Raw genomic sequence first — 23250 nt, 5'->3', positions numbered from 1 at the left:
AGACTATCATTCTCTTTAGAGTCAAGGGGAAACAAACCAGAGTGCACCAAACCTCAAACATTAATTCCTGTAAACTCATTGCATCACAAACCCATTTGTTCTCATTTGTATGCCTCACCCTTCCTTCACTTTTCCCCTTTTTGTCAGCCTCTCTGAGACATATCGGGAAATTTGCCAGGCTGGGAGCCACTACAGATTTTCAGTTAGACCTCTGCCATGCCTCTCCTGTAGCTCATCAATAAATGAGTATCATTCATATTTTGGGTTGGGGTTCTTGCTAGTGAAACATCCCTACTGGCAAGAAGAGACTAGATTTAGAGAAGTGGGTGGAGTCCATCCATAGACCATACAGATCCACTGCACTAATAGACACCTGCTAATAAGTGTTAAATAGGATTCAAATGAAATACTAAGAAATTTTACTCTTGAAAAGTGGACTATAGAATTCTTGGGCAGCCTTGTAGTACAATCAGCTATATTTAAATCTTTAAGAAAAATAGAAACACCTTAAATGCAGTTGAGAAGTTAATTGAATTGGCTTGTAGTCTGGTCGCTGATCATAACAATAAAAGCTTCAAGCCTTAAAACAAATACTGGTTATTGTAAACCCCAGGCCTGCCGCATGCTTGCATTAATATCTAGGTGGTCATCAGCTCACATCCAATCATTAATGACTTTATGAACTGTTTCTGAGCGGTTGCTAAGACACACTTATAAACAAAGCTGCATGGATATCTACCTTATGTAACATCCAGTAAACTTTCTCTAGTCCTGATCTAACAGCAGTGCCCCTTTACAAACCGCCGTAAGCTATTTTAAATGACACTTAAATAACATTCTGACAATAAAAAAAAATTGAATCAGCTTAACTGAATTTCAGAGACTGCTGCTTATGAAAAGCGGTGATTTATACGACTTCCGGGCCATGAATGTGAAAATGCCTATTAACACACAAATGTGTAGCAACATAGATGAGTTAGCCAGTGACTGTGAGTTTATTGAATTGTTTACACATTAGCAGATGTGATCTGCTCCATGTTTGGAACAGCTGGAAACACACTTATAGCTCAGCTTTGAGGTGTATCAAAGAAGGGAGGAGTATGTGATTGTGTGGGTGTTGCCTGGTTAGCACTGATTCTCTGCACGAGCCAGCCACATGTATCCTCTTGTTTATGTGTTTTGTTTCCTCAGGCAGCTTTCAGACAGGGAGCACGTACTGAGTGGAATCTGCTGTCAGGCGCAGCGGACCGGGGAGACGACAGCAACCTCATTATGAGCTATTATTACACCCAAACTTGGCCTCTTCACAACAACAGGGAGAGAGGGTACAAAAACCAGAGTGGCAAGAGGATATAACAAAGACATTCGAGTGGGTTACATATCCACAGTGGTTACTGTGATGGGCCCACAGAAACCCCTCACAATGCCTGAATACTTGTTGTTCAATAAATCTGGCATACTTGGAAAATCATCTTATTATAACTGTGGAAATGTTGTTCTCTTGTGATAAAAAAAAGAAAAAGATCTTAAGGGACTTTCAGGTTAAAGTTAAATGTATAAAACAAAACTAAACTGTATGTTAATCTGTGACCTGAACGAAATTAAAGTAATATAAAATAGTGCAATGAATAACACTATCTCACTACAACGCTCTGCTGAGAAACCTTGGGTTCTGGCATTTGTTTGAAATTTACTTTCACATACCGTATACCCCAGACGAGTTCCTCACCCCACAGTCTCCCCCAGTGGGGAAATACATCTTGAAACAGTGCAGAAATCCACAAAGAGCTCAAAGCTTTGACACAGCCTTGAAACTTGCCAGATCCCAATCTGATTTAGCATCTACCCAGGTCCTGTCTCCATGCGTCGACCAGGACAGTTTCAAAGTTGTGGCTGACTGGTGCATATTTAAAGCATCTAAGATGCTTCTACGATACTTTCTGCACAGCTGGCTGCAGAAAGAAAAAGCTGTGGATCACTTTTTATATTACAGTCGTTACTAAGGAATTTAAAGAGCGCCATGGCCGACCTAATTCATTTATCGCTGATGAGTAGCAAAAATACACAGTTGAAGATTAGTATATATGTAAGCAGTGATGATTTGTATATAGATGTATATACAGAGCATTTTCTAACTAATTCCTAATGAGCTATTTTAAAGTATCATAACATCATGTATAACTAAACTACAGTAAGTTTCCCAAATAAACCAAAGACAGTACAGAAAAATTAGAGTACTCAGTGGTATAATTAACTAGTCTGTTCATACACTTCATAGTATTTTATATCATGGTTTTTATTCAAATTTGCTGACTATGAGGTAGTTTTATAACTGAGTGTGAAGCTCGGGTAGTAAACTCAGCATTGATATATCATATCCGTTTACCTGTAAGTTGATTTAACAATAGAAAGCTGCATATTTATACTTCCAGAGACATGATCAGACTTGCTTGAGTCATGTCAGGGTGTGTTTGGTGAATACAAGTTCAGTATTATCTTTTAAATGAAATGCTTTTTATTAGATGTTTCACAAGATTCACAAGTCTGTGTCAGCTCAACAAATAATACAGTGCAGCCCAAGCGTGGGACCAGAGGCAGCTAAACAAAGACGATTCTCATTCTGAAGCCGAGGAGAGCGGCAGCTTGAACTGCTAATTGTCTGTAGGTTTGACACTCAGAGTGACAGTGATCGTGTTAAACTTGTTTTTAACTGAGTCGGTAGCACACTGTGACTAATGCCATGCAACCGAAAACAGAAACGGTGACGTCTGGGATGGCAAAATAAAAGATGTTTTGGTTTGTGCTCGACTTCATGTAAGCATGTTTTCATATATTAAGTATGGTTATCTCTTTCTTCTGTATTTATAGGTTATATCTTTTTGCATGCACTCATGTGCTAATGCACATTTGTTGTGTGTCACAACCATGTGCGTTCATGCACTTTCATGCTTTGACCTCTTTGCAGTTTTATGCATTTGCCTGTTTATTTCACTGTACATGTAAATACAATTTTGCATATTTCAGTGTTTATGAAGCACGTTTCCTTGCGTGTCTGCATACAAAAAAAAGGCAATAGGAAAACATAGTGCCAGAGACAGAAATGGTCTTTTGGACCATTTGTTACCCTAACTGAAGAGAACAGCCTCTGTAGAGCCACATGACTGGCTGTGGCTGTCTACAATGACAAGCCATTTGGATGTGTTGACTGGAAAGATGACGAGATAAAGCTCCACACTATCTTTCAGTAAGTGGCGCTTTCAAAAGAGTCCCATCTGGTTTTCCCTGCAGGAGCCCAAAAAGCACAAATTTAATCAACCATTCTGTGCCACAGTGGAGCTGCAGTTTTGCAGAGAGTACTAACGCTGTTTGATAGTTACAGAATATTCACAGGCTGCATCACAGCTTCCTTACGTGACACACCGACAGCACATGCTGTCATTGATTGAGGCACTTGCTGCTGCACTGATCATCAAACCTGGTGAAACACCTTTTGGTGCAATCTTATGTCCAAAGGTACAGCAGAGTTGTGGCTGGACAAATAACAAATCACACTGTGAGAATTGTTCAGACCTCACAGTTTTTCCATAAATTGTCAAAAAATATTTCCAGCACCAACAAGAAAAAAAAAGGTTGCCTTATGTATTAAATTTGCAGTAAAATGTTTGATAGAAAGGCCAAAAAGTTTTTTTTAATTAAAAGTGGTGTTCAGGTGCATTGAGTATCTTCATGGTACATCCAATAAAAACATAACCTTTGAGAAGGAGGTAATGTTTTTGGTAGTGTTTGCATGTGTGGGTGTGTGTAACTGTTGACACGATAGCTTGAAAAGTTTTAAAGTAATTCTGATAAAAGTTTGTAGATGAGTAGAGCGAGGTCATGCTAACAATCCATTAAAATTTGCCTTACATCCACCAAGGACTTCAAGGTCAACTTATTGATCTGTTGATCGCATAACTTGCATCATGCATCAACACAGCAATAAAACGGCATTAAGTTGAAATCAGTCTATCATTAGTCAGTTTCCTACTGAATGGAGTCAAGCTGGCAATTATATGCAATCTTTTTGTAATAATACTGTAAAATAAATGAGCAGGAATTGCAAATCTGGTCTCGCCTGTTCCGAATCAATCTACATAAACCAAAGTTCACAATAAGTATTGCATTCAGAGTCCAGCTGAACCATCATCGATCTGAAACAGAATAATAATAGAACGTGACATGAAGCTGCAGGATCTTGTGTTTGGTGTTTTTCTCATGTTTTATGACCCAACAAAGTAATAAAATACATGAAAAATTAACATATAATATTCTTGTATGATATACTGACTTGGTGGTGACAAGGTGAGACTTTAATCAGTCTTTTTTTTGTAAAATGTCTTCTTGAAATGTTAATCCTTTCCAAGTAGGACTTGAAAGTCTGCTGTCCTTCCGTCTTGTTCCCTGTAATGCAGCTAAAATTGCTGACATTACAAGGTCAGGATTATCTTCTACTGACCTCAAAAGGCCCTAAACGGCTCTAAAAGTCACTCAGCGCTTATTAAAAAGCTGATAAATCTTAAGTGAGTTTGATAGGGATTGAGAGCATTAGTCCCACTAAAAGCAATCGACTGTTTTGTGACACACAATTGGCCACTCAGCTGTAGAGCCGGACTTTCCATTAGAAGCTCAGAGGAAAAAAAAGCATACACAAGCTGTATCCCAGCGTCCATGTTTCCAGAATATTTGTACTATTTATCATCTTCATATCAACCCTGATGTTTTCAAAAAGGGAACAGCATGGTGGTGTGGCTGTAAGCCTCACAAGCAAGAAGGTTCTGGGTTCGAATCCAGTCTGGTGTCTCCCTGTGTGTGTGTGTGGGTTCTCTCCGGGTACTTTGGATGCAGTTTAGAGAGCGTAGGGTCAGGTTAGTTGATTATTGTAAGTTGGATGTAGGTGTGAATGTGATTATGAATGGTTGTCTGTCTCTATGTGTTTGCAATAAACTGGTAACCTCTGTAGGGTATACCCTGCCTCACCCTGGGATAGACTCCAGTGCCAGAATTGGATAAGTGGAAGAAGATGGATGGATGGCTTTTCAAAGCATTTTGTGACTTCCCATAAAAATTCCTTCTTTAAGTACTGCAGTTTCTAGAAGATAAAGCCAAAAAAACATCATCAACTTCCTACTTTGGTCAGATGCTTGATAATGCAGAGACCATGAACCAGTCTGCCAGTCAGAACGTCTTCAGAGTTCCTGCTCAGTGAGCTGTTACCTGTTCATTTGAAGAACATTGAACAGTGGCAGGACAGCAAAATGGTAAATAGCTGATCAGAAGCTTGATAGGGCCTGGTGTGAACTTGAGGTCTGTGATCATGTCAAATATCAAACACTAGGTGGGGGACAAGCAAAAAGGCAGACACTGTAGAAACACTGACTGGTTGTATTTTGAATGTTTTTTTTTTCTTTTTACTGTTTTAATAATCAAAGAGAAAATAAAAATTACACAAATTAGTTCAATCAGTACCTTTAAAAACTGATCTCTTTAACATTGAACTCTGCCTCTCAGCAAGAATTTCATAAAACTGGAGAGAGGCAGAAAGGCAGGAAAAGGAAGCACCAATAAACTGGACCTGAGAAAAATAACTAATGCCAACTAGCCTCCCATAATTCTATCACGTGGAGTGCAATAATCAGACTACAGCATTTGCCATCAGCTCAACAAGTACTACAACACCATAAATGAAAAATAATGATGGGAATGTAGTAAAAGAACAGATGACATCAAACATCTTTCAGTGTTTGCAGGCTTCAGGGTAAAAAAAAAAAAAGCAAAACATAAGAATAAATTAAACTTAAAAAATGATCGATCGACTGTCTTGTTTTCTTCATGATGAATAAGTCTCTAGAATTAGCGGGGCTTGTGGAAACACAGACCCAACAATTTGCCTTAGATTGCAGCAAAATAAGTAAATTGCACTCCTGTAAAGGACCCAGTCATAATATTCTTAGTGAACAATTTACCTGCTAATTTAGATATTTCTGCCGTATTAGAGTTTAATGAAAAGAGCCCGAAAAGAGTCTGTGCCTCAACATTAAATTCCCACACCAATGACGTCAATGCACCATTAGAGTTGTTACCAGAAGCATCCACTTATCCACTTTTAACAAATTATGAAATACGAACAATAACTGTCATCGAAACCTGAAGAGGATTTCAGTTTGACTTTTGTCATATGCAGCTTTCTAATGCAAAATAGATGCAAAAATAAACTTTAATCAAAGGCAATTGGAAGAATGCTAATTTGGATGCGACAACTTAAATATTTAAGTCTTAAAAACCCTCATAATGGCCTGTTGTCGCTGTGTAGCTCCTGATATTTAGCATATCAAACTGACGTAGATTTACTCAAACCACTAAGCCATGATACGCTCAGCTCTTTTAGTGCTGGAGATGAACTAGACAGGAAACGGTCGGTGTGTCGAGAACAACCAGCTCATTTACATACTTGGCTTGTAGCAGGTGCCTACTTGAATGGCTCTTTGTGTGTGTGTCAAACACACAGACAACAATTTTCACTGTGTCTCCCTGACAAAATAAACACAGTGACTTTGAAACTCATCTGGTGGAGCATGTGTGCCTGTTAGTCACAGACTGAAACAAAGGAAAAACATAGAAATATAATGTTGTCCCATCTACAGTAGAGTTAGGAATAGAAATCTTGAAATTTGAATCAAGACAATAAAATAGCAATGGTGATGTGCGCAGTTAAATTACCAAACAGATGTAATTGTAATTAGTTATTTAATAAAAAAATGTGTCATTTGATTACAGGCACTAATCACAACACCGCCGAGGAAGAACCAAACACTGCAGTTCCTCAAATGACCACTTGATGCTTTCATTAAAATTGAGTAATTTAATAATACATATATTTTTTAAACTTTACATATGAAATAAATGTTTTACAAACTGGTGCAAGAAACAGTTTTAATCTTTGTATCTAATCTAATCAAACTTTATGGGGATATTTGATGTATCACAGCAGCACAAAGCATTCACAAGATACTGCTGCTTGACCTGTTTTACCATGTGCACTTCACATTGCTGTAACTCCTCAGCCATTTTAGCCCAGAGGTAAATATCTAAATGGTTCGTGAAAGATGAGAATTATTTTGTAATTTTAATTAGTCAAAATTAGAAAATACACCCAGGCACCCTGTGTAATACTTGGGCGATAAAGGGTTAAAGCTTTTTTCACTTTACCTAATTTGCATCACTGAACTGACTCTCTCGAATGAGTTTATAGTGTTGGTTTGTTTCACAGTACGATTAATGCAAATATGTGACAAATAAACTGAACTAATGTGTTCTTAACCATTATTAATTCTGTATTAATACCAGTATACATTTTTATGTGATATAACAATGTGATATTGCAGCATGCTTTTACGTTCGCTAGTGTGCACACCAGAAGGGCGACCACGGACATGTATAAGAGCAAGAAAAGCAGGACTTTAAGAAACTGGTTAAAAAGCTCAACCCAAGATAAAACATCCCAGGTGGAAAATATTTTTCTATTTTATCATGTCACGAGATACAGGGTTGAATTACTTAAGCTGTTAAACTGAAGCACAGTTTTCACCCCTTGTTCACAAATAAACTGGCCAAAACCGTCTTTTACTGCTCGAACCATCAAACGGCTGAACATGAGCAATACATAGGTTGCCCAATCGGGAGTGAAAATCTCTGTATATTGTAGGCAACATTTTGTCTTATGTTAATGCATACAAATGTCATATGAAGTGCAATCAAATTTCCCCACTGGGGCAAAGAAATGAATAAAAAAATCCATGCTATTCGATCCTTTATTTTAATATATTTGGGGAAAATAACACCGAGCTACTTATGAGCTACATTTGACCCATGGTGTGCCGCTGTGTCACTACTCCTGCTTTATAACAACGCAACTGCGGCTGCTGGCATCTTGTTTCAATAGACTTGCACTTCAAATTAGGAAGCGTGTCATCAGTGACTGTAGCTCATTAGAAAAAAAGGATGGAAAATGCCCTTCGTTCACTTATACTTATAAATGCTGCTGACTGCAAGCTGCAATCATTAATAAAACATTTTTCAGTATTTCCTTTCCTGTATTGCTCAAATATTATATCATTTTGAGGCTATGTTACCCACCCCCACTAACAGACCCTCAAGAAGTTTGTGCTCTAGTTTTGGTGTATGGTAGTCTAATATTTTTCAGTCTGTTGCTTAGTGCTAATGAGAAGGCGTCTGCCAGAAAGTCTGTGGATACAGCTTGCCAACCAAGCTTGCTGTCATTAGCCGATAACTTACACAGTTCGCACACAGTATAAAGATAAAATGCCCCTTGTGCGATTAAACACAGCAGGTATGAAAGGGTTGTTGTGTACTGCACATGAGACAAAGTGACTCTTTTATATATAGAGTCAATGAAACATGAAAGCAATTTTCACAACTCAAAGAAATATAAAATTGTTTAGCAAATCTCCAAACACAGAAAAGACTCTTTATGTTTGCAGATTAGATGTGACAGATAGTTTTAGCCTAAAGGCTGCATAATTAAGATTTATGTAAAATGACTTAAGTTATAAACATGAAAACAGCATCTGAACCCAGGATGAACAAAGCAATAGAAAAGGGTGTCAAACATAAGGCTCAAGGGCCAGAATTCGCTTGGCAAAGACTCCAAGCTGGCCCACTGGACGCCTTTGGAAAATGTGAAGAACAGTCTCTGCATTAAGCCAACAGAACCTTTTCTTTAAATTTACACATGTATTTCTAACAGCTTTAGCCAAAAGAGTCATGCTGACAGAATTATTCAGTTACTGCAGCAGCATTTATTTAAATGCTGAAATTGCTCTTTCTTTTTCTTATGTAAAAATAACTCAGGGATTAAATGTGTAGTTAAGCCTAATTACACTGATAGAAAGAGGAGTTTTACTGGTCGGGCCCACAATGTAAAATAATTTGGACATTCGTGCATTAGAGGATAAATGAGACTCACCTGGTCCTCAAAGGACAGGGCCTGTCCGACGTCCCGAGGGAACCCATCTATGACGATACCGTTAGCATCCGGGATCTTCATAATCTTCTGCTTTATCTCAGTTATTGTCGTCTCCTGCAAATCATCAAAAGCAACATGATTCATAATTTTCATCACTTGGAGCAGGGAGCTCATTAGATTTTTAATCAATACAAACTGAGTAATTAGCCACTGTCTTGGTGTCCAAAAGCATATTTAACTACACTCACATCTGAGATGCCAAACAGTGGGGGCCGTTTTCTCAGTGAAGAGAAAGACATTGCAATTACAGAGTTATACAATTTACGGTTGTGATTATAATTCAGAGATAAAAAGATTCATTTTATCAATGGCTTTTGCAGTTTCTTGTGTAGCACTGTAAATCTGACAAATAATGAAGGGTATCTGATTTGGAGCCATAAATACGGTGAATGAAAAATCCACTATATCATTCATCTGTTCATCCAGCTGTTGTTTAATATTTCTGAATGCAGCTGAATGACTCTGTTGAGAGGTCCTGAGGTCAGAGCGTGCCAGCATCTTTTAGCATCACTTGCTTCCTCTTGGCTGGAGGAGGTCAACATGTTTGAACGTATTTCTCCAGGCAGAATGCACCACATGAGACGACAGAGATACATGAGCAATGCTCAGAACTAAAAATAACACGAACAACACAGACATTTAATTTCCCTCCGACTGCAGAGTGTGAGCGGCAGCCTGACAGACTACGCAGAGATAAACCTAATCTAGATTCCATAAACCAGATTAATGTATGCTTGTAAGACTAACTCAGAGAATCTGATCTAAGAAAAGCCCTCTGAGCCGCTGCACGTCTCGCAGCAGAGCTCTCACAGGAACGCGAAGCATCAAACAATTCACCTGCAGCTGCACAGACTCCGTATGCAAAATTACTTCTGTTCAGCCATTTGTTATTTGCAATATACACGGCAGACTCTGAGTAGCTTTCTAAATAGTGCAGAATAGACTGAGATTTCAAATAAATGTTTCTCATTCCGTGCTCACTAACAGATCTGGTGTTGCATGATTAGAATTTCCACATCCATCAAATGTCACGCATTTTATTATAGTGTTTCCAACATGTCAATTACATGGTAACACCTCGTTTGTCTATTTTTGGTGGAACTAGTGCATGCATTCATCACAGTGCACCGTGTAGCTAAAGGAGAGTGATTTCTAACTAGTTTAAAGTGGACCTATTATTCTCATTTCCAGCCCCATATTTTCATTCTTGGATGTGACTGGAGTAGCTGTGCATGTTTCACAGTTCAAATTAATCATCATTAATCTTGTACTGGCTTTTGGTGCAGTCCCTTGGTGCAGCCACTTTGTGAAACAAACCATTTTAGCTCGTCTAACTTTAGGAGATTCTTTTACCACAATGCACTGCAGCACAGAAATAGCTCCTGAAACATTAAAGCTGGAAGAACATTATTGGGGAACAGGATAAAAGAAAAACAACTATAAAGTCCTCTATACAGATGGATGTCCATTGCATCTGTTGATGTACAACAGCAAAGTGAATTGATCGTTATTACTGTGCATTTAAGGAATGATCTACTATAAACAATATTACAGATCGTTAGCTTCATAGCATAAGTGCCTAAGTCATTTGTATATCTCAATGACTTAGGCACTTATGCTATGAAGCTAACGAGATAATTCCTTCTTTGAAGAAAGAACTAAAGTAAACTAAAATACCCCTGAATTCTACTCAGTCTCTCTGTGATTTTGTGAACTCACCTGAATCTACCATTTTATACCAAAACACGAGCACTCAGAGAGCGCAACTCCCCCAGAGGGCAAGGCCTACACTAAAACTTTCATGCTTTATGATGTTTTTATTGCAACATGCTGATGTCAGCATGCTGATGTCAGCATGTTGTTGCATCATTGTGACATTGTTGGGTGTGGGATTGAAAAAATAAAAATTGCCTTGTACAGCTCTCTCCATGCCTATATTATTTATTGAATTTTTCTCTTGGTCAACTTTGACCTTGGTCATTAACAGTGGAGGTCAAGACTCTTGGCCACACCAAGGTCGAGGCTGGTTCTTAGAGGTGATCATGCATTTGCAGTCGTGGCGCCTAAACTGTGGAATGATTTGCCTCTCCACATTAGACAGACTCCTACCCTCAAGCTTTTTAAATCCATCCATCCATCCATTCGCTTCCGCTTATCCTTTTCAGGGTCGCGGGGGCGCTGGAGCCTATCCCAGCTGTCATAGGGCGAGAGGCAGGGTACACCCTGGTACACCCTGCCTCTCTGTCCCTGTGTGTCTTAAAACACATTTCTACTCACTGGCTTTTAATACTGCATGAGAGTTATTTAGTTATTTATTTGTTATTAGCTATTTGGCATTGATGTTAATTGATATTGCTATTTTATTGTGTGTTATTTTATTGTGTAATTTATATGTTTGTACAGCACTTTGGTCAACGCCACTGTTGTAATTAAAAGTGCTATATATAAAAAATAAATAGAAATAAATAGAAATAGAAGTCTGTGTGTAATATAAAGTTTTTACTGTGTCTCACATTGGTTTGATCTTGACCTGATTTTCACCAAAATAAAATCAGCTCGACCTATTTCTGTTATCTACCATCACACAAAATTTGAAAATGATATCACGAAAACCGGATGCTAGACTGCTAAGAAGCAAAGAGCTACGCAGACAAACAAACTAATTACATACTCTTTACCTTTGGGGGAGAATTAGCTATAAATGGTACAAGCAGGAATCTTAATGTGGGTAAACCCAATCATTTCTGATTCCTGGACATCAAATACGGCCACTCTTTGGAAGCAGTAATACTGGAGGGTGCTCTTTTAACATGCAATAAAATCTGTATTTATAAGTTGGAAGAGTGACAACGGAGTTAGGAACAAGTTTCTCAGCCAAAAGGTCGTGCTATGTGCTCCATGTGTGCACTGAAAACTACTACGTTTGGTTTTGCAAAAGGCTGTAATCTGATTTAAAATATAACCTTTAACCCTGCATGCTGAAAGATGACATTTAACAGAACAAATGTCCAGTGGGACAAGCTGGAAGTTTTCATTCACTGTTGGCCATCACAGCAACAATGCCAAAGGACATGTTGTGTCTGTGAGGCACAGATAGTATTTAGATCTCTGCTCAGTAAATCGACTAATAAAAGTGACTCTGAACTCGTACTCCTAGTAGACAAGTTATTTCTGATTTATTGAGATTAAAATGCCAGAAATCAGAATTAATAAGTAAGTGCAAAAAGCAGAAGACCACTGACAGTTTTCATATTTACTTACCGGTAACTTTTTTCAGACTGAGTGTTGACTGAACAATATTTGAGTGCTGCTTCAACTGAGACCAATGAAATTTGCAATGGAGAGTAAAAAAAAAAAAGCCACAAATATTAAAGGACAGAGGTGAAAGCTGGAAATGATGAATACCCATGGAGTCATTTGACCTGGAAATAAATGACAACTGAACCTTTATAATAGTTTAGATTTTTAAGAAAAGATAGATGAGATAGAGTTGCGATCAGAGGTTAACATACAATCAATCAATATGGCCATGAGTGACAGGGTAATTTTGGACTTTTAATGATTTCTTTGCACTGTTCTTTTTCTCACTTGGAACGATAATACAGCCTCGATATACATCCTCCTGAGATCCAGCCTATTCATTTATGTCCTATTCATGGTGCTTCCCCGTGGACAGTGATGCTGGTATCAAAGGCAGTTTTCAGTTCATGGAAAGCTTGAGACTTGGATGGTTCCTGGGCTGTTCCCAAAAAGTGTTTCCTTTCACCTGAAGGGGTCAGTTTGGGTCATCTTCCAGATCTTGGCAAAGTGGTGACACATCTGAATAACTTGTACTCATGTACAATTGTTTGATGACCCGTTTAGAAATTGCTCCAAAAAATTTTGTAAATCTATAGTTCTCTTTGATCTTCAGCTCCTTGGACTTTCCCATTGTTCTGAGTATAGGTTAATCCAAAAAGTGCTGTCAAACTAATTATTATAATGAATGTATGTAACCTTCTGACCACAGGCGCAAAAATATACTTTATGTATCCCAAAAGTTTGTCTGTGGTAAACATGGTTAATGTGAGTGTAAGTCTTCCAGCTTTATGTTTAACTCTCAGTCATGACAGCGGTATTCATCTTCTCATCTTTTCATGAAAGCAAATCCATGCACTCCCATGTCATATGACTTCTTCCATTTCTAAGGCTTTATACTCAACTCTCAAAGTAGACTCCATGACGTCTTGAATCTAAGACTCACTGACAAATGATCAAAATGACTCCAAACTCTTCTTTAAGCAACTATTATAATTTATAATTAATAAATCTTTTGAATTCATGTGGAATAAAATGGGAGAAAAAATGCACATGACCTCAGACACCGCTAAAGACCAGCTGTGAATCAGTAAGAAGTCCTTGAGTATGCACAAAAACAGTACTGTCATCTGGGCTCTTGTTTAAAGCTTCTGAATAACAGCCTTCTTACACACTCAGGAGCGTTTTTGCCTCCTTCATTATATGCAGAATCATTAAGAAACCAAATTCTAATCTGCTTTGCTAAACTAATTGTGGTGGGAAATTAAATACCTAACAGCCGCAAGTCACTTTATCATATCTAATGTGTCTGCAATTTGGCCCACGTTGCCGTTTATCTCACCGGTTGCTGGACTGACATGTAGTGAATGGCGACACGGCGAAGCGATGTCTTACCAGACGTGCGAGTAAGGGATGATAAATGATGAACTAGGTGATTCCTGAAGGTGATTCATGACGCAACAGGACCTGAGAAGTACGTCATTAAGCAGGTGGGGGCTCGCGTCTGTGTTACAATTGTTCAGTGTGCTATATAACCAGTACATTACAGTTTATAGACCATTTGTCTGGGTGTTTTCATTGTGTACATCCGAAAAGTGGGAGTTTCATCATTTTATACAAAAGATGAACTCTTAATAGCTGCTTTTATATCGTTACAGAAAATATATTCATGTTTAACCAAAGCTTAATACACAGAAGCATTAGTGACATACTTGTTTTTCCCAGTGGTTAATACAGGAAAACACGTGGCACAAACTCTGGTATCACTCCCCGAGCCTAGAAACCACAAGAGAGCGCGTGCATTTCCTGGTAAGACCTCCAACATCTGAAAAAGTACTTTATCAAAGTGTGCTTCTGCATTTTGTGTTAAACAGTGAAACCCAAGCAGAGTATTTCCACACAAGTACCTCAATGTTTGTGCATCCTTGTTTTATTTGTTCTCTGTCTATTCTATATATATAAATAGTTTCGCCACTAATCTGGACCCTGATCCCAAGTCATGTCTTAACAAGACAAGTTGCTTATATCACTAAAGGTAATTGATTTATGAGGAAACAAATGCATCTTGTTTAGACTAAGCCCTGTGCTCACCTACTCTCTGCTGACTCGGCTTTTTGGGATTATGGTCAGGTTTTTGGGCTTCCACTAGATCCAAAGGATAACCAAGGTAAACTTTCACACTGATCAATGAGTACAACTGTAGAAAACTAAACTAAAAATGTTGATAAAAGTGAAATCTTTGGCACAAAGCTTTAACTTCACCTGCAGATTCTGCAGATACACAAACAGGGGTAGAGAACGCGATCACTGGGACATTACCCAATAACTGTGAACTACAGGTTAAAGCCAAGAAATTGTCACTTCACCGTCTTGTTTATCTGGAGTCAAAAGTGCTCATATTTGGACAAGAAGGTGAAGCTGGTGAATGACACTTGAAAATTTAATGGATAAACATGCCTCACTTTAACACCTAAAGTCTAGTTAATGATGTAATTGCTTCAAAAAGGCTCCTCTTCAACAGCTTTAGGCTCACAAAAAGGAGTGAATTTAGCTAAAGGCAACATAAACTCATTGGAAAATAAATATTAGTATGTATGGTACTACATTGTATATTTTTTATTCAAAATTCTCTACGGACATGCTGTGTGTAGATAACTTAGAATATTATCTGAGATTTCAGTTTCAGATAAAGAAGTGGCATTTCAAATCTGCGTACTGGCAGGAAATTAAACCTGAAGGACGAACACTCTTTGTTCTTTGTGGTTTTAGGTTCGCACATCTTCTTTGCATCACTGGGAGGATTTATTCTTCACAGCATATCTGCAGTGAAATGCTATCAACTCAAAGACCGTTCTAAAGCTTTTTCAGGATATTTAATAATAGCCCTGGACTCTCTTTAGGGAATTTTATTTACTAAGGTGTGATCCCATGTAAAACTTTACCCTGCTGTCTCTGCTGTTGATGACCAGTCTAATACTGATTGGTTAACTGAATCTTATTATTACAGGGGTCTTTTTGGTCTTTAACTGTGACAATTCACAGAGAATAAGATGAAGAAGTCTCTTTATACAAATATGTAATGACACTTGTTGTCATGAGATACAGAATATAAAATGTATTTGGTGGTTGATGCAGCAGCAAAATGATGTGGCTTCTGACTCCTTTTGGAGTTAGAAGCCACATCATTTTTGTGCTTTTGAAATAATTTATTTACAATTTTGTGTTGCAGTAAAAAAAAAAGAAACTGAATATCTGATGAAAACCCTGTTTCTGCTGATTCTTATAGTCCCTCCACTTTCTGCTCTACACTCCAGGGTGCTCCTCCTGCAGTAGTCTCTAGGCAGGGAGGGCCATTAGTGGGATTTGGGCACACCTGTGAAAGCCTCAGAACTGAGTTTAAATAGGTCTGGCCTCTCTTTCTCCCTCCATCCTAGAAACCATCTGTTTTACTGACAACACCAATACTGCAAATGGCTTTTTCACACATCTGCACGTCTGTGACATCACTAACACTTCTCACTCCACCCTCCTCATGTTCATCATCATTTGCTCTTATCTTTTCTACATAAACTTCTAATTATTATCACAACCTTGTCTTGTCAATGTGAATGAGACAGCTTCTGACCCATTAGTACCGTTCACCCTTTGATATATTTAGACACATAACTCAGACTGATTATCTGTATGGCGCAGTTACTGCTTTTTCCAATCAGCCTGTCAGCTGGAATAGGTTCAAGCTCCGGTGGGACTCTAAGGGAATTTTCACTCCTACAGTTTATTTACCGCGTTCAAAATCAGTTGATCGGTTTTGGCTAAGAGACGGTGTTTAGCTCAAACTTGAAGCTCACACGTGGTAGTTGAGCCGGATGTGGGTCGGATGACATTCTCACCATAAACAAACCAGTTTCTTCAAAGAGGTCTCGCTGTGGTTGAACTCAAGTGTAAATACCATGATCACATCTGCACAAACGGGGGAACTGAACCAGAGTTTGATTTAATCTGACAAAACGCAGCAGGTGTGCACCCTTATGCACCCTAAGCTGCATTAGTGGCTAAGAATAAGGATGTGTGGGTGGATGGAAGTTGACTGTTTCAGATCATATTGGATATGTTTGAATATTATGGCTGTTATGACAAACAGCCATAATATTCAAACGGTAACAGTTAGATGACCCATATTTGGTTAAAACATCTGTCTATTTATCATTTTGCAATGGTTTACTCTCTCCACTCTTCTTAGATCCATTTCCAAACCTTAACAACCACAACCCCTCAAAGCATAACCAATTCTTTGAACTGTCCCCTCAAAAGAGGTATTTTCAAGTTCAATCTGCAACAGCTCCACAACTGCGAAGCCAAAAATGGACAACCTTGGGCTCGATGATTAAGAGATACTTGAGAGAATTTTGAAATACAATAAATCTCTGTGTCCAAATCACTAGACCAGAGTGAGATTTGAAAAACGCCTACTAATCAAAACTACAGAGCATAAAAAACAGCCTTACAACAATGAGCCTCTGATGTTATTGAGCCAGTTTGTAAAATGTTCAGATGGAAATCTGATGCAACAGAAATGAACCACAACAAATGTTACATCTACTTTAATCCCAAATGAATGTGCCAAACAGGGCGGGGTGCCTTTCAATAACAGATACAACCTTGTTGTAGCACAGGGACAGAAAGGGTTCATGTTAAACACGTGTTGCACTGTATAGTGATTAAAAAAGTGGACCTCCAACAGCCAAAGGATGGTCTCTATAGATTTTCCTCCCAGGCACAATAATTATCCTGCAAAGATGGATGCTCCTAAGACCGACAGAAAAGCCTCTTTCCAACACGCTTGTGATATGGATGCTGCTAATTAGTCCCTTGTTACACGCATGCTGTGATAATGACCTGAGAGTGATTGGACAGGCTTGGCATTCATCCCTCTTCTCATATTCTTTCTGTGTCACCCCCTCCCTTCACCCGCTCTCCTTCTCTGTGTCTCTGCTACCTGTGGTGCCAGCTCTCCGTTGGTGATGATTTTAGCGATCAGGCTCCACTTTCTGTTGCTTGTGGCGTTGTGGATCATCTTCTTTCTCAGCAGCTCGCCCACAGACATGTACTGGAAGCCGTAGCGCTCGGCAATCTTCAGGCTCTGCGTTCCTTTGCCACTGCCAGGGCCACCTAGGCACAAAGGGAGAGCTGTTGATGTTTTGGGAAAATTTTTGTTGTGTGTGCATGTGTGCGCACGAGAAGGTGTGAAACATTATGCGTGTGGGCGTGCTAGCGTAGGCGCGTGTGTGTATGAGTGAGAGATACTCAGGGTTTGTGAGACTGTGTGTGTGCAGGAGTCTGCTTGTGTTTGCACGTAAGTGGGAGGGTGTTTGGGATTGAGCTATGTGTCTCTCCATGACTGTGTGTTATGGTATATGTGTGTGCAGGGGGAGAAGGGAGTGTGTGTGTGTCTGAAACAGGTATGTGTGAACCTCCTACATTTGATAACAAATAATCATTTTCACTGTTTTAACAGGATACGGACGTGCAGAGGAGGGATAGGCTGTCTTAGAGCAACACGGATTTACACATAAAATAATCCCAGTTCAGTAAAACACACATTTTGAGTTAAAATGACCATAATGAAATCTAATCATTATCATTCATGTGTTTAATTGCCGCAAGACAAACTTTATACACAATTTGTTAGGTTTCAGCCCATTAAAAGATTTCACTTGGCTTTTACAGGCCTGACAACCTGAGTGCTGTTTGAGTGTTATCACAGAAATGGTGCATGCCCCAAAGTCTGAAAGCCATTCCAGAGTGAAGAAAGGTGAAGCCACTTTAAGAAATGATTTTAAAAAGATGAAGAGTGTGCAACCAAGTGAAGAAAATAAGTGAAAATTGGTGGTTAGATTTAAATTCTGAAAACGAGTTTCAGTGAAACAGCAAATCTCTTGTTCAACACTGACATCAGAGGCAGGCAGTATCTGGGTTCATCTTATAATTAGTTATCATAATTAGAATATTCTTGGGTGGTGTAGGGTTTATATCACAATGGACTACAGCAATCAAGGCCTCGGGATGCTTTAAACAAAAGGCTCCTGAGAGTCAGCTAAGATGGAAGCTGTGCCCAAAATATCCATGTGTACAGTATGTGTGCAATAAGCACAAAATCACAAATATATTTAGAGAAGAAGGTTATCCTCAATCCTATGACTATTTTATCTCATCATGTAAAGGTCTGATGCAAAAGACGTCTGAAAATTGACGCAGATGAAATGGTATGCATAGAAAGCTACCTAACTTGTGACTGACAACCCTCTTCTGCATGCAGTGTCTTTGCATTCTCAGTCAGCTCCAGGGGTTGAAGTAGGATTCCTGTCCCACTGCTATACTTGATGCACGCTAACATCGGCCATGAACACCACAGTCTACCTTGCATCGCTCGAACATAGTGGGTAAACTTTGCCACAGTATTGCATACTAACCTGCTCTATATTATACAAAACTGTATAGTTTTTTTTTTTTTTCAAATAATTTCAAAACAGCACATCAGGCATACAGAAGATCCAAATCTGATTTTATTTTAAGAATAGAACATCACCTGAGCTTTAAATTTCCAGTTTCTCAAGTCCTTATCAATGAAAATAATCTCATCAAATAATCTCTCTTCTGTCCTCTCGTTCTTACATCCTTCTCCATCTCTCAGAGTGAACTTATCCCACACCAACTTTCTTTCTCCCTGGGAAATATAGCCTCTGTACCTTTAACTTGCAGACAAAATACATGCGAAACTGCACAGGAGCAGTTTGTTTTGGGAGATATTTGTTGAGCTGCCTGAAACATTTGAAATTCCTTGCCAGTTTGCCAGTTGTAAACATCATCCCATTTGTGCTTGCTTATGTTTTGTAGTGCTAGCCAGACCCCCCCGAGCTATGCCAATGTTCTACAAACACAACTGTATTGGAATCTGCAGCATGAATGCATCAAAGCCATGAGAAGGGGAAAAATGATCTGCTAAAGGTGTAACTGGCTGTGAGATTACCTTATTTCTTAGTACAAAGAAAAGTATCCCCATTGGCAGGAATCAGCAAGTGGCCCTCTTTACAATATGATCTATTAAATTGCCTATCAGACTCAATTACTCATTAAATGAATACAACAAACACACCACTCCAGATACGCTTGGTTTCAATCCCCAACAGTGATGCCATATTTTAAAAGAGAGGCAATACTATGTAAAAAGCCAGAAACATACTGAAATTTATAACTTTGCTTTGTGTATTTATAGTCATTTTGTTATAAATCTCCATCACTGTGAAATAGTGCATATATGTACTAAATTAAGGAGGGAATTTCCATTTTCTTTCCTATTTCAGTGGTTGCATATCAAAAATGTTTGCAAATAAAGAGGATCAGACAAAGGCAGTGGAGAAAAGCTCTGGTGGTCTAAGTGCTGAAATCCTGAACAGAAGGAAAACTGCTTAACGAAAAGTTAGGGAGGCTATCAAGTCTGTAAGCTCTGAGCAAAGGACCCCAGCAGAGGTAATAAAAGAAATGTTGAGACTAACGAGGGGCAACAGAAAGCACATCATACAAGAAAAGCAGGCCATTACTCACTGCAGCTATTTATAGATCCGACAATTAACAGAGCAATAGTAGGAGGCCAGATAAAATATAGTAATATAAATATATGTAATAATTAATATCAATATTAAGAAATTGAAGTTATGTGAAGCATAATTTCTCACCTATTTTTTTCTTTTCTATGTCACCAAATCAGCTTGACTTTTATTGATTACCCCCAAATGTCTATACATTTAATCCAAAATTGCCATTCAGCATAAGGTTTAACATTAAAGAACAGCAGTGGAAGGATCCCAGTGTAGCAAATGTACGCCTCATCTTACATTTGATTATTCTGTAATCTTTGACCCAGTCTTTCCCACAGTCCTCTCAATGACACGCATCTGTCAATCTGTCTCTCTCGTGAACCTGACAGACAAAACATTTTCCCATGATCCTCTACAGAGATGACAGCTGATGTCATCCTGTTTATTTCCCCTTTAAAATAGGCCACAGTGTGCTCACGGAGAAGAGATCGGAACCAGCTTTGTGTAGCAAGTACAAAAAAACTATCGTCCACTCTACAGGGTGTGAAAATCCCAGAGCGAAACATGCTACGGCGGAGGATCGTTAAAAGGTTCTTAACAGAGACTGGAGTGCTTTTTGTGCTTAATTAAAAAGCTCTAATAGACTATGTTAAAAAAAGAGTTCATAAATAACATTTTTTCAGTCTAGCTGAAACAGTCATTACTCTTACTGTGCAGCTGCCACACTTAATTTATAAGATTAATGAATGCATTTGACAGGTTAATGGAGGCACGTCAGGAAAATCAGATTAGGAGAGCGTGAGTGTCTAACATAGTGAGTGACATGACATAAGATCTACCCTGCTGACACTAGAGGCGGAGTCATATTTAAATACCAGGAAAAACATGTTGCCAGTGTTTTTCCTGGTATTTAAATACCAGGAAAAACACTGGTAATTGTTTAAGCCCGATTCATAGTTTCCTGTCCAGGCCATTATTTTCTAGATCAGCAGGGCAAATAAAAGCCTCCACTCTGTAATTTTGCTGATCTTTTAGTACAAATGGATGCAGCTCTAGTCCCAGCAATGTTATCCTCTGTTAACACACAAACAGAAAGCATCTTAATTGCTGTTTATTATCTAGTGGAAAGCATGATTCACCAAAGAATCTGGATGAGTGCTTGAAATCCAATACATCAGATTAGGAAAATAATATAAAATAGCCTAAACCCTGATTTTGCCTCAAAGTTTCCTCATTCTTTTGTGAGTGGATGCTATTTATAGTTACAGTAACTGCGCTTTGTTTGTTTTGGGTATTTTTTTTTTGTCTGTTGTAATGGTTCTTTACCGATGACGAGGATGACTTTAGGTCGTGGTCTGGATGGATCGAACACCTCGTACTCCTCTATGAGCTCCGCCGTCTCCGACAGGTCAGAGTCACTCTCGATGGAGAACTGGCTGATGGGGGGGAGGCGGTCGTACCGTCTGTAGGGGAAATTGGGGCTGTCTGGCAACACTGTGACACACAGACAAACACATACACACATAGAAAGTGTTAAATAAGCAAAACAGGCCGGCTTTTATCTGTGTGTTGATGAACTTCTCAAACCATTCATGTCTGCTGATTTACTCGGCTAAACAATGCTACAAGTCTGCGCTGTCTTTTTATATGTGCAGTTGTGACTTTATTTCAGACTCTCATTTCAGAAGAAAACCCCCAAATAAATCATGTCTGTTTCAACAAACAGTAAATTAGAGATGAAGCAGTTAGAGTGATGAATTTAAACACAGCTGCTTCATTCGGTTTGGTAATTGTCCTGCTGTCTCTGGTGATGAAAGCATCGATTATACAGCTTCGACAACAATAACACAGTTAGCAAAGACAGAAATAACAAGTGCAAGTTTCTCCAACAGAAGCAGGAGCTGTTATAGTTTTCATGTGTCACCTGCTTACACAGGATAGTATTGACCATACAGTTAGTAGCAAGGACAACACATGACAATGCATGCACTCGTTGCGTCGGAAGAGACCAGAGGATGTTTTATGTAAACAGTTCAGCTTGTTAAAATTAAAACAGTTTAATTTAACTTAACATGCCACAACTTAAAACTTTCAACATATCAGTAAGGTAATCATGCCAAGATAAAAATAAATGAGTGTGGGCTTCCCTTGCAGCTATATTTATTTTTCCATTTTTGGAGGCTGTCAAAAGGCAACAGAAATCAACAACCCTGATTTAGCCTACAGTTCCCAGCAGATAAACACTGCAGCAGGCAAAGTTTCCAGGTTCTTTTGCCACAATATTACAAGAAGAGGAAGTCAAATATAAAAAAATAAAATGTCGTCACGAAATGTTTTTGAACTAATGAACTGTAGATCTATACATCTGTGTTATCTGCATGGCATGGGTGAAATTTGTTTTGGTTTTCATGGGTCCCTGCTGTGTACATTCCTGCTGCGCTTCAAAGAAAAGGTGAATGGCTGAACTGGAAGAAGTCATTAGCTTACGACAGCTGTAACTGAACTCCACTTTGCTTTGCAAATTCAAACAGAGTTTTGCATATATGGGACTTCCTGCTGGGAATCAATAACTGATGAATGGAGAGACTTTTTTTTCATATTCCTGCTCAGACTAATATTTAGCTACGTTTATTCCACAGGACAGTGATGGTAGCACAGCTTTGATCTATGCACGCTGTCTTTGAACAGGAAGCAGGAAGGTTTCCTTCCAAAAATTTTAGTCAGTTTTGTAGATGTGGTTTGGATGTATATGATCTTATCTATGTGTCTAAAATCTATGTGAAGTACGGCTATAGTTTGCACTAAAGTGCCGGAATAAAAAGCATCTTCTCTCATTGCGCTCTGAAAGTTTTTTCCTATCTCTCGTTCCAAGACAGTGGTAACAGTTTTAACAGTGTATATGTACAGTGAAGCTTCTGGGCTCAGCGCAAACATCAAAACGCCTTTCTCATCAAGCAGGGAGCCAGATTGGTGTGAAATAAAGATGTGCACTGCTGTCGGCTTTCTTAGAAAGAAGGCAGGAACCAAAAAGTAGAAATGCTGGCATCTTTTATTGTGCCAAGAAACTTTGCCAAAAATAGAATGGGATGAAACGCAGCGCCAATTAATCTGCCAAAGACTTTTAGTCAACTAAAGACATAAAATAGAGCATTCCCAGAGCCTGATCACGCAGTGGTTACAAACCTGTAGGTTAAATTTTCACCCAACGAAAGCAAGAGAAAAATGTATTTAAGTAAATCAAACGGCTGCATTTAAACAAATCAGCCAAGCAACTAA

At 38.7% G+C, this 23250-nt stretch overlaps 1 protein-coding gene across 1 annotated transcript in view; it reads right to left on the bottom strand.

Moving 5' to 3' along the window:
• The window catches only part of ak5 (adenylate kinase 5), a 102982-nt gene that overhangs the window by 78023 nt on the left and 1709 nt on the right, over positions 1–23250 (bottom strand). The window contains exons 3-5 of the mRNA XM_040015506.1: positions 21301–21468; positions 17376–17548; positions 9023–9136 (exon numbers count right to left, since the gene is read on the bottom strand). Of these exons, the coding sequence (XP_039871440.1) occupies positions 9023–9136; positions 17376–17548; positions 21301–21468 (455 nt within the window). The remainder of the gene's footprint in view (positions 1–9022; positions 9137–17375; positions 17549–21300; positions 21469–23250) is intronic.

The sequence above is a fragment of the Simochromis diagramma genome, unplaced genomic scaffold (genome assembly GCF_900408965.1).
Source record: "Simochromis diagramma unplaced genomic scaffold, fSimDia1.1 OVJJ01000205.1, whole genome shotgun sequence".
NCBI lineage: Eukaryota > Metazoa > Chordata > Actinopteri > Cichliformes > Cichlidae > Simochromis > Simochromis diagramma.
Note: the sequence above shows the minus strand (reverse complement) of the source record. Positions and strands in the feature narration are given on the sequence as shown.